The 16389-nt window shown below is 37.9% G+C and overlaps 1 protein-coding gene across 2 annotated transcripts in view; it reads left to right on the top strand.

The window, feature by feature from the left end:
- Nucleotides 1-15337, top strand: part of LOC107101464 (putative E3 ubiquitin-protein ligase SH3RF2) — a 29104-nt gene extending 13767 nt beyond the window's left edge. For both annotated transcript variants that reach the window (XM_015400408.1, XM_015400401.1), the window contains exons 6-11: nucleotides 11199-11320; nucleotides 11458-11628; nucleotides 13580-13854; nucleotides 13936-14234; nucleotides 14326-14621; nucleotides 14731-15337. In XM_015400408.1, coding sequence (XP_015255894.1) covers nucleotides 11199-11320; nucleotides 11458-11628; nucleotides 13580-13854; nucleotides 13936-14234; nucleotides 14326-14621; nucleotides 14731-14911 — 1344 coding nt within the window. In that variant the 3' untranslated portion in view covers nucleotides 14912-15337. The remainder of the gene's footprint in view (nucleotides 1-11198; nucleotides 11321-11457; nucleotides 11629-13579; nucleotides 13855-13935; nucleotides 14235-14325; nucleotides 14622-14730) is intronic.
- The last annotated feature ends 1052 nt before the right edge of the window (nucleotides 15338-16389 follow it).

The following is a 16389-nucleotide window of genomic DNA, read 5'->3' as shown; positions in this document are numbered from 1 at the left end:
ATCATACATGTTGAATTAAACAATTTAACTTTAAAAAATAAATAAAACAGAATAACTTTGCTGTTTTAGGTGAAGCTCTGCTAAATTCTCCTGTCATTTTTTAGGACAAAAGAACAGCTTGCATTCCGACAGAAATAAATAGTTAGAAGTAGTTTAATTTATCCTCAAGGATATTTAAAATGTATATTTTGACTGGCCTTCCTTGAATAATAGCTTCTACACAGAAGAGTGTTGCTGTCAGTACAAACCAAGCAAAAGTTTGTTTTGGTCACCTGCTGATTTTTTTTCTAGACTACAAGGAAACTGGGATTTATTTAGTTTCCACAAACTTAAACCTGGTTTAAATTGATATAAAATAATGCAAATATATGATTTTTAAAGAAGGCCACATTTTATTTTATATTTTTTTCAAGCTTTTAAAGTGGTGAAGCAAAATCCAGTACAGTTCGTACAGTTTCAAGCCTTTTAAACCGATCACAGTGAAACCCGTGAAAGGCTTGAAAATATAATCTGCTGGTCCGCCCCCTCACATAATGGTTTCCCTTGATTTACATCAGATCCTACAGTGCTGACCTGTAATTACACGTTTCAGGGCATGAAAAGGTGGGCAGGGATCTCATTTGTGTTGGAGAAACCAGGAAACGAAGGAAGTGGAGGGTACCTGAGACCAGTGATAAGAAATGGGGGGAAAGGGATGGGTTAGGCAGGAAGAGAGGGAAAAAAATGTTTGAGGAAATGTTTGTAAGAAAAGACGGTTCTGAGTTGGAGAAGCCACCCACAAAAAGGCAAACCACAGGAGGAAGAAAGAGGAAGGTGGACAAATGAGAGAAAGATGTGGAGAGTGGGAGGTTTGGAGTGTCCCTCAGTGGGTCTGTTTATCTCGCTCATGCTGCTGCTCATGATGATGATTATGATGAGTCACTAGTGAAGTCGGTTACATAACAGACCCCCCCATTCTGCTTCCTCTTCACCAAGCAGGTACCACTTTTACATTTTACCATAATGGCTGAAAAGCTCAACTCTCCCTGTTAGGGCTGTGTCCCTGAAGGCTGGATCCTCCCAGCCGGCCGAGCCCAATGGGGTGGAGACTCTTGGTAGACCTCCCCAGCCCTCACCTCAGGTTCTGCTCTCTTAGCAGGGAGCTGCAGCACTCCTCCCACTGTGGGGGGAATAATGTGTGTCACTGTGAGTGTCCGCATGCTTATGTAAGAGCAAAATTTAGATGGAGATGAAGAAGCTAAAACAAAATCGATATCAGAGCTGTCTTGACTTTTACAGCAGAACTACTCTTCACAATTAGCCAGACTAACTGGACTAATTATCCTTTCATTGCATATGAATCAAATGTAGAAATCTTACAGTCAAAATGATTTTAATTGCCATGGTAACGGTGAATGCCAGATGCATTTATATCAGGGGAATTTAGCTTTCATGCAACAAAGTTATGTAAATGAGGGAATTTTATATCCTGATTAGGCATGTTTGCAGGGATGGCATCGTCGTGTGGTGGTTAGCATAATTTCCTCACAGTAAGAGGGTTCTGGGTTTGAGTCCCGGGAGAACAAGAAACTTTCTCTGTGGATTTTACATGTTCTCTCTGTATCTGTGTTCTCCAAAAACCTGCATGTTAGGTTGATTGGACATTCCACAAACATGAATGTCACTCCTTAGGAGTGAGTGTGCATGTTGGTTCGTCTTTATGTGTCTTTGTTTGGCCCTACGATGGACTGGCGGACCATCCAGGGTGTACCCTGCCTTCCCTATTGAGTGCTGGGAGAGGCTCCCATTAGGGAATAAGAGGTTACGATGGAAGGATAGGTATGTTTTCCCGCTCGGTTTTTGGTAAATGGCATGTACTTATATAGCGCCTTTATTCAATTCAGGAGACTTGACCTTTACACTACATTAATTCACCCATTCACGCACACACTCACGCATGGTGGCAAGCTACATTGTAGCCACAGCTGCCCTGGGGCTCACTGACAGAAGCGGGGCTGCCGTACACTGGCGCCACCGGGCCCTCTGACCACCATCAGTAGACAACGCAGGTAAGGTGTCTTGCCCAAGGACACAACGACACTGAAAGTCGGAGCCGGGGCTTGAACCGTCAATCCTTCAATTTCAGGGCAAACTAATACATCCAACGCCACTGTCGCCCTCAGGTTTTCGCCAGTCTGTATAGGGGGAGGACAGTTTCCAGAATAAGATGAACAAAATATGTTTTTTCAAAGATTTTTGTAGTATTTGATGAAAAATGTTGATTTAATTAAAGACAACTTAAAAAAAAAGTAAAATCTCAGATATATCCAAGCTTTCCACAAATAGTAAAAAAAACAGTATGTATCTATTTTAACATGCGGGTTCATCTGTCTACAGTGTTGTTAGAGAGGAGATGAAAACATCAGTGTATTACACTCGGATGTTGCAAACAAAAAAGGGAAGTCAGAGAAGTTAAATTAATATGGAAAATCCATTAAAAAGTCAACAAACAACAATAAACAACCATACACCAAGAATCATATGAGGTTGGAGTTCAGCTTCTTTTTTACACAGAGCTCCTAATAATACATAATCCTGATTCAAAGTTTAAATACACTGTATGTAAACCGCCATGATGAATGAATGAAACTTTTTGACCGTGTGTATATCTGAAGGCCCTCTTTAAACCACTGTCAGCTCTAAGAATAATTGGTTCCTGATTACCACAAAAAAGGCTTTAAGCAACCCGATCTCTGACATATAAGACCTGATCTTCAAAGATTTTAGATAAGGAGAACTAATTTGCTGTGGAATACAAGAAACTATTTAAAATCAATAATATTAAAAATACTAAATATCACAAATATCTTACAAATGGACCGGGGAAAGGTATAATTATCTGATCGCTGACCCCCCGACCCCTGGCAGAGAAGAAGTCACAATCATATTTGCAGCAGATTATCTCCTAAACAGACATTTAATCCAACATACAGCAAACTAACGTACACTCCTTATGTTTTATAAAACATAAATTTGCTTCAAGAACCTGTTAAAGAGCATTGATGGAAAAAAAAATGTCCCTCTTGCCACAAGTTAAGAGATGTAGACTTTTAGGAGCGTTGCAACCACTGTGTAAATCTGTCCTGCACGTGCAAAGAAGTTTGCACAAGATTTAACGCACACAAACCTTTTTATGATCCGGTCCTCAATGTCACTCCACACCCCTGATTTTGCATCATGTCCTCTCTTACTCATCCGAAGGCTTTAAAACAACACAAAGTGTCAATGGTTATGGTCTGAATCATAGTAAGGCTTTTTGTTTCCTTTATTGACGGTGACGAAACATCAGTGACAGGCTTCGTTCAACACACCACGGGATTGCACTAATCCTTGTATTAAACAGGGAGTGATCTTTTACTTAATTGGTTGTACAACTCCCTACAACTTTATTATGGATTAACAATAATTCTTATCACCTTTAGTGGGTGAGTACAACAGTTTAATTAGAAGTACTCACCCTTTGCTCATTTTCAGAAAGCCACAGCTCACCTCTTTACATTTTTACTGTGATATAACAGTTAGTCCTGAGAGTAAACAGGCCCTGTTCCTGCTGAACATAGGCATCCCCACAGCATGACACTCCTTCCACCATGTATTGTTGTATAAATGGTATCTGCTGGATGATTTGTCATGTTATTATTTCCCATTAGCCCTTGAGCATTTCATACCAAGCATGCAAATTCTCCGTTGGTACCTTTAGAGGGGAACGACGGCCTAGTGGTTAGGTCATAGAATCCTGAGGTTGTGAGTTCGAAACCCACTCCCACAGACTGCCACTCTGGGTCTCTTAGCAAGACCCTTAACCCCCCACTCTGTTCCCTGGGCGCTGCAAATGGGAGCCCGCTGCTCTGCAAATAGGATGGGTTAAATGCAGAGTGTTAATTTCATTGCGCTGTACTTGTGACAGTGTAAAGTAATAAAAAAATTCTTTTTTTATGTACTTTTATGACTTCTAAATGACATTATCTTCTAGGAATCACTTATATTTGTTTTTCATTGTGTTTTTACTGTATGAGTACCCATATTATATAAAAGTTAAATGATCACAACAAGGGTCAACATGAAAATAAATAAACAGGTTGTGGTGCAAGGTTAGTGAGGAAAAAAAAAACAAATGATGAGAAATATACATCCAATATGAACATTTTTAAATTTGTTTATCGGTGCATCTATAAACTTACTTAGTACAAAGAAACAAACAAAACAATAACGTATGCCACATGCTTTTGGGTATGCTGATGGTTTGTTTTGAGGGGACCAAATGGAAAATGTTAGGAAATGGTATCTGTAGTATGAAAGCTCTTATTAATTAATCCTCACCAACTTTTTTAAAATCAGGACAGTTGATTTTGTCCTGAATGGTAGCTGAACAATTCATCATTAGGTATTTCTGTTATAGTCACGCTTCAGCCAACCTTTTTTCCCCTTTTCTTTACAAAATCAAGAGATTTTTTTTCTGTACTTAATTCTCTTTTTTCTCATTTATTTATCAAGGTAGATCTAATGGAGAGATTTGGTCTCATTTCCAAGAGCAAATTGTTTTAATCTAATAATATGTCAGTGCATCCTATCTAACAAATAAGCTGAAAATACAAAGGGAGATGGAAGCAATAAGATTTTTGGAGCAGATATCTGGTTATGCCTTCTCTATTGATTCCTGTATGGTACTTATACTGTTTAAGTTGTTGGTCTCTCAGATGTACAGATGTTGCAAAAAAAGTTTTTTGAAAAAACAGTCAACTCGACTGGAATGACTATGACCTGGATGACTGAGAATTTTTACCAGCATAGATTTCCAGATGTTTTGCATCAAATTAAACTTATGCTGCTCGATGCAACACATCAACCAATCAGAGAAGTTGACCTGGGAGCTGGCAGGGAGACAGACACAGTGCTGCTGATGCAGAGCGCTTTATTTATTACACTGAAACAGTTTATCAACGCGTAAATTAACTTCAAATGTCGAAACCTGCTGGCAAAATATGTTCGCTTGCAGTTTTTACCACATACCTGAAAAACGCTAACGTCCATGAGGGGTGTTCAATAAGTAATGCCCTTGACCCACTTCCAGATGTTTCATCGACCTGAAATTTTGCTTGTGAAATTATTTAAATCTCTATAGATTAAATAGCAAATTACAGCTCTGAACTAATTGTGGTTTCTGATTTACAGGTGTTTAAACTGAGTCAAGTCTGTGTTTTTGCATTTGAAAAGACGCACACAATGGGAAACTTTTGATCAAATTAAAGTAACTTATACTGTAGTGGTAATGTCCCATTATATAACCTTGTAAATCATTTTGCAAGGTCATATAACCGGTACCATTAACATAAGTTACTTTAATTTCATCAAAAGGCTGCCGTTGTGTGGGTCCTTTCAAATAGAAAAACTGGATCACTGCTCATAAAAAAGTAAAACTACTTTTTATCAGCTTATCACAGCAAATATAGCAAATCCGCTCTCTGCCATTGAACACAGTCAGAGGCGTAGCCAGAACAAGGGTGGCCAGGCAATAACCAATGTACACTGAGGGGTGGCCGAAAGTGAATAGGTACCAGAACCTCAGGCTCAAGCCAAAAATAAGACAAACTACAATTTTATACAGTCTTTGCTAACAAATAGATGCATATATTTAAACATCCTTACTTTCTAGATAAAAGGTAAAGTGGATATAATTCTTTCAGGTTTGAGTTCTAGGGCGAAAATCTTTTCCATTGTCATTACTTACCTACTTTTATCAATAATAATTCTGCATAAAATTAATATTTACAAGTACTAATATCTACATAAAGTGATTATATTATTTAAATAGTTATTTATCTATTTCTATTACTATTACTAGATGACTTGCAGAGACAAATCCTTTTCTCTTCACACCATGTAACACAAAATCTATTTCTGGAAAGAGCATAAATTCTATCATCTTTAATGTTAGTATATTGATGTGCATAATTAACCAAAGTGTTTTTGTTGTTAAGTAAGTATGAATAAATGAAAAAATAGTAAGTAATATATGAAAAATGTAAATGTTTTGAATATTTCACGGGAGAGTATTACTGCTGCCCCGTCTGTATTAGAGGGGAAAAAATGGTAGGGGTGGCCACAGGGTGGCCAATGATTGGCTAAGGGTGGCCCCCCATCTAGCTCCGCCCCTGAACTGGATGCGATTCTGGAGCATTAAAGATACTGCTGAGGAACATCTAACCTTAATGTGTACAAGCATCAAAAATAAAGCAGTGGGTGCTTTTTTTTCACGGTGTGAACATAGCATTACACTTTCTGATTGCTTTAATTAACCTATGAAACAAAATTGTATTTAAAAATGATCTCATGTCTTCCTTATGAAATTTCCACCTCTAGTCAAGCACATGTAATTCCCAAAAAAAGCAGTGTTGTAACAAAGACAAAGAGTTAGCTGTGGTCAAAACGCAGGAAAATGCATTTTAGAGAGTCTAAATTTCGAAATTTTCTGTTAGAGGATACCCCTGGACCCCCTATGCCGTGCAAAGCCTAAAGATGTGATACACCAAGGTGTACACCCTATGAAACATTCCAAGCTAAAAGCCTGGGCATACATAAACGATTAAGTTTTAAAACAAAGTAATGACCGAGCGTTAATCATCAATTATTTGAACAGCGTAATTCATAATGACAGGTTGTTCTGTTCCTCTCAAACTGCTCCTTGAACAAACCCTCATCTCCTCTTGTTCATCCTAGCGACACACCCTCATAGAAATTTATTATCGCAGCAGTTAGGAGCAGAGCTTATAGCTGTTGCAAAACAGCTGCACTCTCCCCCAGCCAAAGTGGAACACAGTGTGATAAAACTTTATTTTAGAAATCATGATACAGAAATAAACTTTCTGAAGCAGATTTTTGTTTTGTGAAATAGATAACTTGATTGAGGCTTTCATTCTCTTTAAAATGCCATTTTTGGAGTCAGAGTGATAAGTTAATGTACCTGGATATGATCAAAGTGTTCTTTTAATGGATCCAGCTTTGTAAATGCTGGCTCTGATTTATTATTTGTTGATTTGGCCAAATGAACTGTACTCGTTAAAATCTTTCCGTCCAATTGGGAAATGTCCATTTTTTTTAAGTTCTCTCTGTGTTTGGTGAACGCATCACTGAATCTTGAGTGATAAACCGCTTGTTTAATCTTGTTGAATCAATATAAACTTTACTGAAAGAAAAAAAAATCTGAATTAATTAAACCATGAAAAATCTTTTTTTTTTTATTTAAGAATTTTATTTTTATTTTAACCATTTCCAACAACTATAACTTTATGTTATATGTCAAGCTCCTTTTTGGTGAATAAAAAGCAAAATAATTTTGCCATTTTAATGTTAAGTTTAATTCAGGTCAAATGATTCATTGAAGTGTTTTTAAAACAAACAGTTGCCAGGATTGTATATAGTTCTGGTCAGATTCTAAGTAATAATGTCAACAAATGCTGTCCTCATGTTTTAAGGAGAGAACAGCATCTGATGTTAAAGTCACCCAGAAAAACTGATATGAGTTTCTTTGTCGCTGCAGGGTATAAAAGTAGGTCTGACTCCCACATGCCTCTGCATTGATTTGAAGCAAGCCTAGAAACAAACTGTAGTTTCTACAGTTAACACGTAATCTACATTATCTACGTTATCTAAAAATCTAACCGTCCCCATTCTCTGTTCAGACTGCCCCACAAAACCTTCCTTTCTTTACTAGATATGATGCCACCACCACCATGCTTTACACTTTAACCTACAGTGTGTGGGTGGCCATTAAGGTTTTCTCCAAAAGCAGTTGTACCTTAAGTTGAGCTTGAAAATGCGGATTTGGTTTTGATGATGTCTGGTAAATGTGACGGTAAATCTGCTTCCAGGGTTTTTCTGCGTCTTCCAGTTTGTGATGGGTTTGATCGCTGCGGGTTTATTGGTTGCTCTTGAAATTCCTGAATGGTTTCTGTTCATCTGCAGAAGATCAGAGCTCTTTGCAGAGCTACCTTTTTATCAAAACAGAACGGTGCAGCATCTGCATTATAACAGTTATAACAGTAGCCTTACTGATCCTTCTATCAATCTCCCACCCTCCCATCAACTATGAACAGGACTTTAATGTGCAATAAGTAATAACTAATATGTGGCATGCAGGGATAACTTCTTACTTGTTTGGTTTACCTTGTCACCTTCATTATAATGAAATGTTTTCTGGGTTAATCCTCTGATGATGAGAACATCTAACTCCACTATATAAATATTCAGTGTTAAAAATGATTTACCAGGTAAGACATGCTGAAATATGCTAAGCTGATTTCGATATTTGTTTTTGGTGTAATTGTGTGTATGTTTTTACAGTGGTAAATAAAGAAATCTAAGAATATCAATCTAATAATGATGGGTGAAGCAGGACCAACTCCACATTTCTTAATTTCTTTCACAGTTTTGCACTTTTTTTTTATGCATTATTTATGTCACTTACCCCCTTGAACCCGACGGACCCACCGGTGGGTCCAGCTGCTACGTGACCTCGTAATTTTAACAAACCCCCAGTATTGATGTAAAAAACACATTTGGCACAGTTTGGTGACATTTTTGGATAAATGTGCCAAAATGGCCTCTCTGCCTAAGAAATGTCTCACTAATACCATTCTAAAATAAATATGATTCATCTGATTGAGTCCAAATTTGGTATTTTTTTACACAACATTTAGATTTAAAAGTCTGTACTACTTTTTTGTGCTATAAATAATATTTTGGTAGTGTTTTGCAATGTTTATTTCAAAGAAAATTTTGGCGAGGTTCAAAAAATGCAAAATATTTTGTATTTTGTCCCTAATATTTCAGGCAGGGTCAAAGCTACAATGGTGCTGACACCAGAAAACCATTCTATGACATCTTACCTTTACAGAGGTACCAAAAGTTTCTTCTTAAATCTAATAGCTGTGAGGCTATAAGTGATTTACTTTTGTGTGTTTTTGTCAGGCAGAAATTTATTTATACCCCCTGAGGGTGTAAGAGGTTACTTTATTTTGTTTACATGTCCTATCTGGGCAGATTAGGCTGCATCCTCATAATCCTTGTTTGTGCTTGTTAGTATTAGTGTGAATTGAGTGTCAGATGTGAGCTGTATTTAGGAAACAACATGCCCAGAGGCCAGCAGTACTGCTTCAAGTAGAGGGTGAGTGAGGGATGCTATGAATAGCAGCGAAAGGCTGCCATGACAAAAGATAAAGGGCAGCAGGAAAATTTTTTGTAGTGACAGCATGAAAACTATGTGGGCTTGCAGCCGGTGGCGGATAGAACAGCTGAGAAGCGTACGATCAAAACTTCATTAGGGCCATTAGTTAAAAAAAAGTGTTTCTTTAATGGACACCTGGCTTACCTTCCTGTCAGTCCCTAAGGACATCATGGCCGACGGATAGTCTGCTGGGATCAGGTCTGTCTCATCACACAGAGAATTCTGTTGTAAAATATCTATGATATTACTATAGTAAACAAGCTTGTTTTCATATATATATTTTCCTGTATTCCACATGGTTTTAAGCATGTGCATCATGGCTATATCAGCAACAACAGGTACGCAGATATGGAGGGGTATGAGTGGCACAATACAATGAATAAATACCTTATAAAATAATTGTTTACATTTGTAGTTCATTTATTAAAACTGTAAATAAGTACAGATTTTATTTAATAAATATATAATTAAAGATATGGGTCTCAGTGAAATATAATTTTAAGAAGTAAAGATAGTTATTTTGTGATTTGATAAATCATACTATGTTCCTGCACTTAAGCACTCGTCCATCAAAGTTAGGGAGGTGGGACAAGGGGCGCTTCCAAAGAAACCCTGACATCTGATTGGCTGCTTCTCACTGAGCAAGATTAAACTGGTTTTCTTTTACTCTAAAGTCAATGTACTAAAAAAGGCAGATATAACTTCAAAGGGGTGTTGGAATTTATTTACGGTTATTTATTTATTTATTTCTATAGAACTAGGCCTTCTCTCACCTGTTTGACTTTGATAGATGTGTGACAGTATAAATTATTTTTTGTGTGCTTCAATGCAGTAACATGAAATAATTTATTAAATCATAGAATTATTTTATTCACTTCTTAAAATAAAATCTGCATATTTAACTGAGACCTGTGTTATTAATAATATATCTATAAAATTCTCTATTTACTTATAGTATTAATAAAATTTAAAATTTAAATTATTAATTTATGTTATTTATTCTTTGTATTGCAGAACTCACCATCCTCCATACACAGACAGATGAGAATGTAAAAAATGTTTATTTTTGTTAACCAGAAATGACCAAAGTGATGCTTGTAGACTTGGAAATGGAGCTCTTTATTTTTAACATGACAGACTGACATTGGTTGTGATTTGAGGATTTGATGGATTTATTTAGTAATGTGCCACGTCCTTTCAGCTAATCGAATCAGTTATGATATAGCATCACATGCAGATTTTCCATTTTACTACATATATATATATTTTTTTTTTTTGGTAAATAATTGGTTTTGAATGTGTGTTATTTGGACATGAACGCTAGATTTCCATCAGTTTTATTTGTACTTCCAATTTTAAACCAAATTGTTGAAAGACTATATATTTCTTCTCAATTTTAATTCCCTTTTCTCGTAAAACTCAAACGTCCCTTATTCAAAACAGTGTTTTGTTTTTTTTTACCATTTTTGAACTTCCTTCCAGATAAGACCGTCCGCTTGTCACAGAAATACCTACCATGGCAAAAGTTTTACCTTAAAGAGCTGTGATATATATAAGGTCACAGAGCATATTGGACAGTCTATGGAAAATATGTTTAGGAGTAAGTGTTAATCAGACATTAAAGTAGGTCAGATCAAACATAAAACCATTAGTGACGGTCTTTGCAAAGAAACCTCTCACTTTGATCCTTTCTAAACTGTTGTATGAATCACCATTAAATCCCACCCAGTATAGGTCACAGTGCACAAGAGGAGGGCTTATGACGCCATTTGCAGAAACAATCAGGTCTCTTATTGAGTCACAACATTAAAAATAAGAGATTCATTTTCCAGAACTTCAACTGCGCTCTCTTCTTTTACACATATCTGCTTTCATAATGTGCTGTGCATCATGCGTCCAGTTTCTAATTATAATCACAAATTGAATTTACTTTTAGACTGAAAAGAAGATGACCAGTGAGACCCCGTCCACAATCTCCATGGCTCTGATGAACCCCCAAATGGCCTCCACCTCTGCAGACAACAAAAACTCCTCCACGCAGCAGCTCTCCATCAGCGTGTGAGTCATTTCTAAAACATTCAATTACTAAGCTTATCATGTGTGAAGGAATGAATAGTATTAAGGAGATGATTAGGAACAAGATTATCAATGTTAAAAGTGAGTTAACTGCTTAAAACTCTGGGGTCTGCCACCAGTTGCGCCGTCCTGTACTCCTACAAACCTCGCCGGCCGGAGGAACTGGAACTGAGGAAAGGAGAGATGGTGGGTGTGTACGGAAAGTTCAAAGAGGGCTGGCTGCGTGGGTTGTCTCTCAGAACGGGGAAAGTGGGCATTCTTCCCAGCAACTTCATCACCCCTGTGCTCAGGTGAGAGATCGCATTAATATTCATACAAGAAGCCTTACGTCTTCTTTATATATTTCAGAAATGTAAAAAAAAGTAAACAGTTTATTGAATAATTTAACTCTCAAGTATATAAAAAAACACAAGAAATCAATTTTAAAAGCTTCAACTGCTTCTGTTTTTTAATGCTGCAACCAAACACTTGATTTGGGATTTTATGTAATGTTCTAACAGGGAGTAATGCTGAGTTGTACAATGAGGGAAAAAGTAATCATGTTTTTCTAAATATTTTACCAATGTCGAAAAGTTAGTGTGCATTTCTTCTCCTGAGTCGAAGCTTTAAAGACAGCTGTAAGTCTGTCAGGGTGTGTGTCATTGGTAATTCGGATCGGACAGAGAGACTCTCTGCAAAGCGCTTTTCAACTTCCAACCATCTAGATTAAAAAAATTCAAAGCTTTGACATTTTGTTTAGAGTCATTGTCTTGTCTTCTAGCCGCTCTCTTTGGTTTCGTCCGTCAACCCACCCAAGTAAAGAATACCCCACAGCATAATGCTGCCACTACCATGTTTTGCCTTGGTGGTGTGTTTTTTATAGCATTTTATGCTGTGTTTTTTTTTACAGAACACAGAGATTCTCTTTTCATGAAAATCACATTGTGGTCTTTCTGTGCAACTTGTTTGCAACATCCCCTACATGCCTTGTAGCGAAATATAAACACACATTTTGTCAGGGTTTGGAGGACCCAAAATGCAGAGGCAGAGAGGCTGAGGTGAATTCTTGTAGTTTTAAGAAAAAAAAACACTAATAACAGAGGCAAAATCCAAAAATCCAACTAAAATGTAACTCAGACCAGAACCACAGAGACATCAAGGGAAACACGCACAAGGAACCCAGGAGAGACGAGGTGAGAGGACAACGGCAACAACAGGACCAGCAACAACAAGGAGTGAGAGCAGAGGGAGAGCATAAATAGCTGACAGAGACAAAGGGAGGGCTAACGAGCTGACAAGGAGCAGGTGTGAGAGGAGATAACGAGGGAACCAAGGGGAAAGGAACACACACAAGAGGGCAACAGAGGACAACAGAAAAACATGAGAACTAACATAAATCTAGAAATTACAACAAAACAGGAATTAAACCATTAAAACTAGAAAACAAGGAGCAAAGTAAAGCACAACACAACCAAAACCATGACACATTTGGCTTTTTTTTTTACCAGCTGCTTTCTAGTCTAAGACTGATAGCTGACCTGTCAAAAGATTCTTCTACAAGACAAAGCAAAAGCTGATGCTTTTCCTTTCATTAGATTAGACTATTGCACAATGTGTTTCCTGTTTTCAGGCAGCTTATGACTATCTAACATACCAACAGAAATAGAGATCATACCCCCCCCCAGGTCTTCAGAGACATGCTCACTCAGTATTCTTAGAAGCAGAACCGATCAAGAGGAGGAATGATTCAGTTTCTCACACTCCCTGAAAACCTGACATGCAGAAACTGTTGGTTCCTGTTGACTAATGAGCTTTGTGATATTTAATGCTAGATTTGGAGGGAAAATAAATTTAGAATTGCGTTTCTAAAATCTAGAGTCATAACTTTTTTTTTTCCAGCATATGATCTAGCAGTCTCTCTTTCTAATCAAGTCTACTTAACGTATTTGTTATATTCTTTCTTTTCTTTCATTTTGTGTCCTGTAAAGGTGCTTAGGATTACGTTGTGTTTGAATTGTGGGCTTTGCATAAACCTGCTTTACTTGTAGATATCTGAAGCTCCTCAGGAGTTATCCAGAGCCTCTCAGTTGAAGCTCCGCCTGTTGTTCGGGTGTGTTCCTTGACCTCCATGATGTTATTTGTGCTCTAATGTCCCCCAAAACAACTGAGGCCTTCATGGAATAAACAGATTTATACTGATATTTAACATTTATGTGAAAAAATAAATGTTTTAAAGTTTTATGTACTTGTGCTGAAATACAGAACCTCAGCCCGACTTCTGGAGACCAAAGTAGCTAATGTGTCCTCGCATCCCAGCGCGGCATCTGGGAAGAAACCCACCCCTTCAAAAAATCCCGCTGTGGTCCTCGCTCTGGACAGGGTGGGCGGTGATGGAGCCAAATCCTCAACAGGACAGGTCTCATCTGTGCCAAATGGAGCACAGCATGCTGCATCCTCCACCGGAGCTGTTAAACCGTCCTTCTATGGGACGTCTCAAGGTTGGGACACTGTGAGGCGTGTTTTCAACCCGCACAGAGGTCAGTGAGAAATACATTTCAATGCGACAGCGGTTTAATTAGGAGGTTTGGTCAAAATTGACTTCTATTCTTTAATTTCAGCCTCCCACCGAGCCTCGCATACGTCCTCCTACAACATCCCGTCCAACTCGCAACCTTTTGCACAAGTTCAGGCATCAGGGTATTCACCTGCCCTGCAGAGAAAGAGAAACAGCAGCCTCCCATCCAATGTCAAACCACAGATGAATGAGCTGGCAGCACCCTCTGCTGCTGCGACCGTGAAGGACAGGGAATATGCTGCATTACATGAAGCAGTATTTCAACATCACAGGCAATCAGCTGCCAATGGACCTCAGTCGATTCTGGTCAAACCTGATGCACAGAAAAACAGCACAGATAAGGTAATTTCTGATTTATTTTTGCTTTTTTTATTATTTTTTTCCAAGTTTTTGGTCTCTTTATGTGATAAAATGTACGTTTGCATTTCAAAAGCCTCAGAAATCAGTTCGGTTCCTGACAGATGAAGAGTCCCCTCCTCCAAGACAACGGACCTCCCTCTGGTCATCGGGGACACAGGTTCACCCAAACTCCCGCCCTGGTCCCCTCCCTTTAGAAGTCTGGGCCCCGTCACTCACCATGGGCAGAGACGGACCAGGGATCCTTCTGAAAGACAGAAAGGGTCCACTTTTTAGGAAGGGCTTTGACACGGCTGCCTCTGATCAAAATTCTAACCAACAGAAACCGTTCCACTCACAGCCTTCACTGTCTGCTCATTTCAGCCCCATCAGGTAAGACTTTTGGGTTTTGGGATCTTTGCTCACGCACAAAACAACAAACCTGTAAAAATTATTGAACTAACTTTCTGGTGTTTTTTTGTTTTGTTTTTTTTTTTCCCAGACACAGAGTGACTGCAACACATTTAGCCCAGACAGACTCAGAGCTTAGTCTGCTTCAAGGAGAGGTTGTCTTTGTCCACAGACCTCGGCCTGATGGACGGGTCCTCCTTACGCAGAAGAGCAGCGGGCAGACGGGCATTTTCCACAACACTATCCTGCAAGTCCTTGAGAGGCTCAGCTGACTTTATATTTAGGCTGAATTAATGTATATTTCTATTATATCTATTTAAATTGCCAAATGAATTAATGGACCAACCGAACAAAAAGAGCAATGATGTCCAACAAACAAATCCTGCCAAATGACAATGCAGTAACAGGTTTTTATATTGGCTCTGAATGGGTGAGAGTGTGTGGGTAAGGTCTGCAGAGGTTTATTTTCTGTCCTGCATTGTGTGCACATTTTTGTGGCGAGTTATATTCTATTTTTTTTTGCACTAAAACCTACTTCAGGTTCCTTCCTTTATCTGTTACACACAGTGGTGAGTGCCTTTTTCAAAACCCACCGAGAAAAAAAATCTATATATATTTTATTTGTATATATATTTAGAGAGATTAAGTAAATTATCTGTACTGCTTCTGTGTTAATAAAGTGTACTTCCAGAACAGCTAACGGGTTGGTCTATTTCTAGTTAATCTATTTTTTTTTTATCCATTAAATTGTGCAAGTTTGCATGTGCAACCTGCCTTCTAGACATGCAGGCTGCAGAGAGTAAACCCTTTTTTTTTTACTCATGTCATTTTTCGGTTTCTGAAAAGTTCTGCGATTAAATCTTGAAGTAACCACCAGATGCTTTAATAATTTATTTTAACATTCTGCAAAGATGTTTCAAAGTTTCATTTTGGTGCAGGGTTTCAAACACACCACACTGCACCCCTCACTGCTGTTTAGGTTATTGCATAACATACATTTTAACTATGATGCATTAAAAAAAAATGTTATGTCCCTACTTTTTATTGGATTTAAATGCTCCATTTTGACTGGTTAGGGGTTAATGCAGTAAAGGCAAAAGTTGCTTTAGGTCTCAAACACTGCAAGATAAAAAATTAACTTATTACCATTTGTGGTGCATGGTGAAAACATAGTGAGGGCCTAATTGCCAAAAAAGGTTATGTATGCAATGATTGCATCTCTGATAATTCAGTTTAAAATGACAGCTCTAATGATTGCTTTGCCTCCACTTTAATAAATCTATCATAATTAAAGGTACTGAGCCCTGTCTTTTGGTGTGGGATAAAGCTTCAGCAAGAGAACATGAATTAATTATAAACCTTTTGCAACTTATACCTGGGCAGCAAGCTAATTTGTCCGTATTTTATGGGTTTGAAGAAGTGTGTAAGACGCTAATACATTTTTCTGCACCGTAATAGTGCAGTCATTATTTTTTGTTATTACTATAAATCCAATTATTGAATATGAAATTATATTCCGTGAAGGCATTCTGCAGGGCTGCCAACTTTTCACCAAACCTTGGGGTCAGATTTTGAAATAGTTTGGACAGGAAACCCTGTCAAGATTAGATGAGGATAGGTGCAGTTATAGGTTGGAGGTTTTCCGAGGATTTAACTGAAACAAAGCGGCAAAATGTGGAATTTTTATAGCACAGAAAAGGTTACTGAGTAACAATAAGTGGTCTGTAGTTATGTCTAACAATTTTCTTAC

This window comes from Cyprinodon variegatus, unplaced genomic scaffold (genome assembly GCF_000732505.1).
Source record: "Cyprinodon variegatus isolate N-32 unplaced genomic scaffold, C_variegatus-1.0 Scaffold31, whole genome shotgun sequence".
NCBI lineage: Eukaryota > Metazoa > Chordata > Actinopteri > Cyprinodontiformes > Cyprinodontidae > Cyprinodon > Cyprinodon variegatus.
Note: the sequence above shows the minus strand (reverse complement) of the source record. Positions and strands in the feature narration are given on the sequence as shown.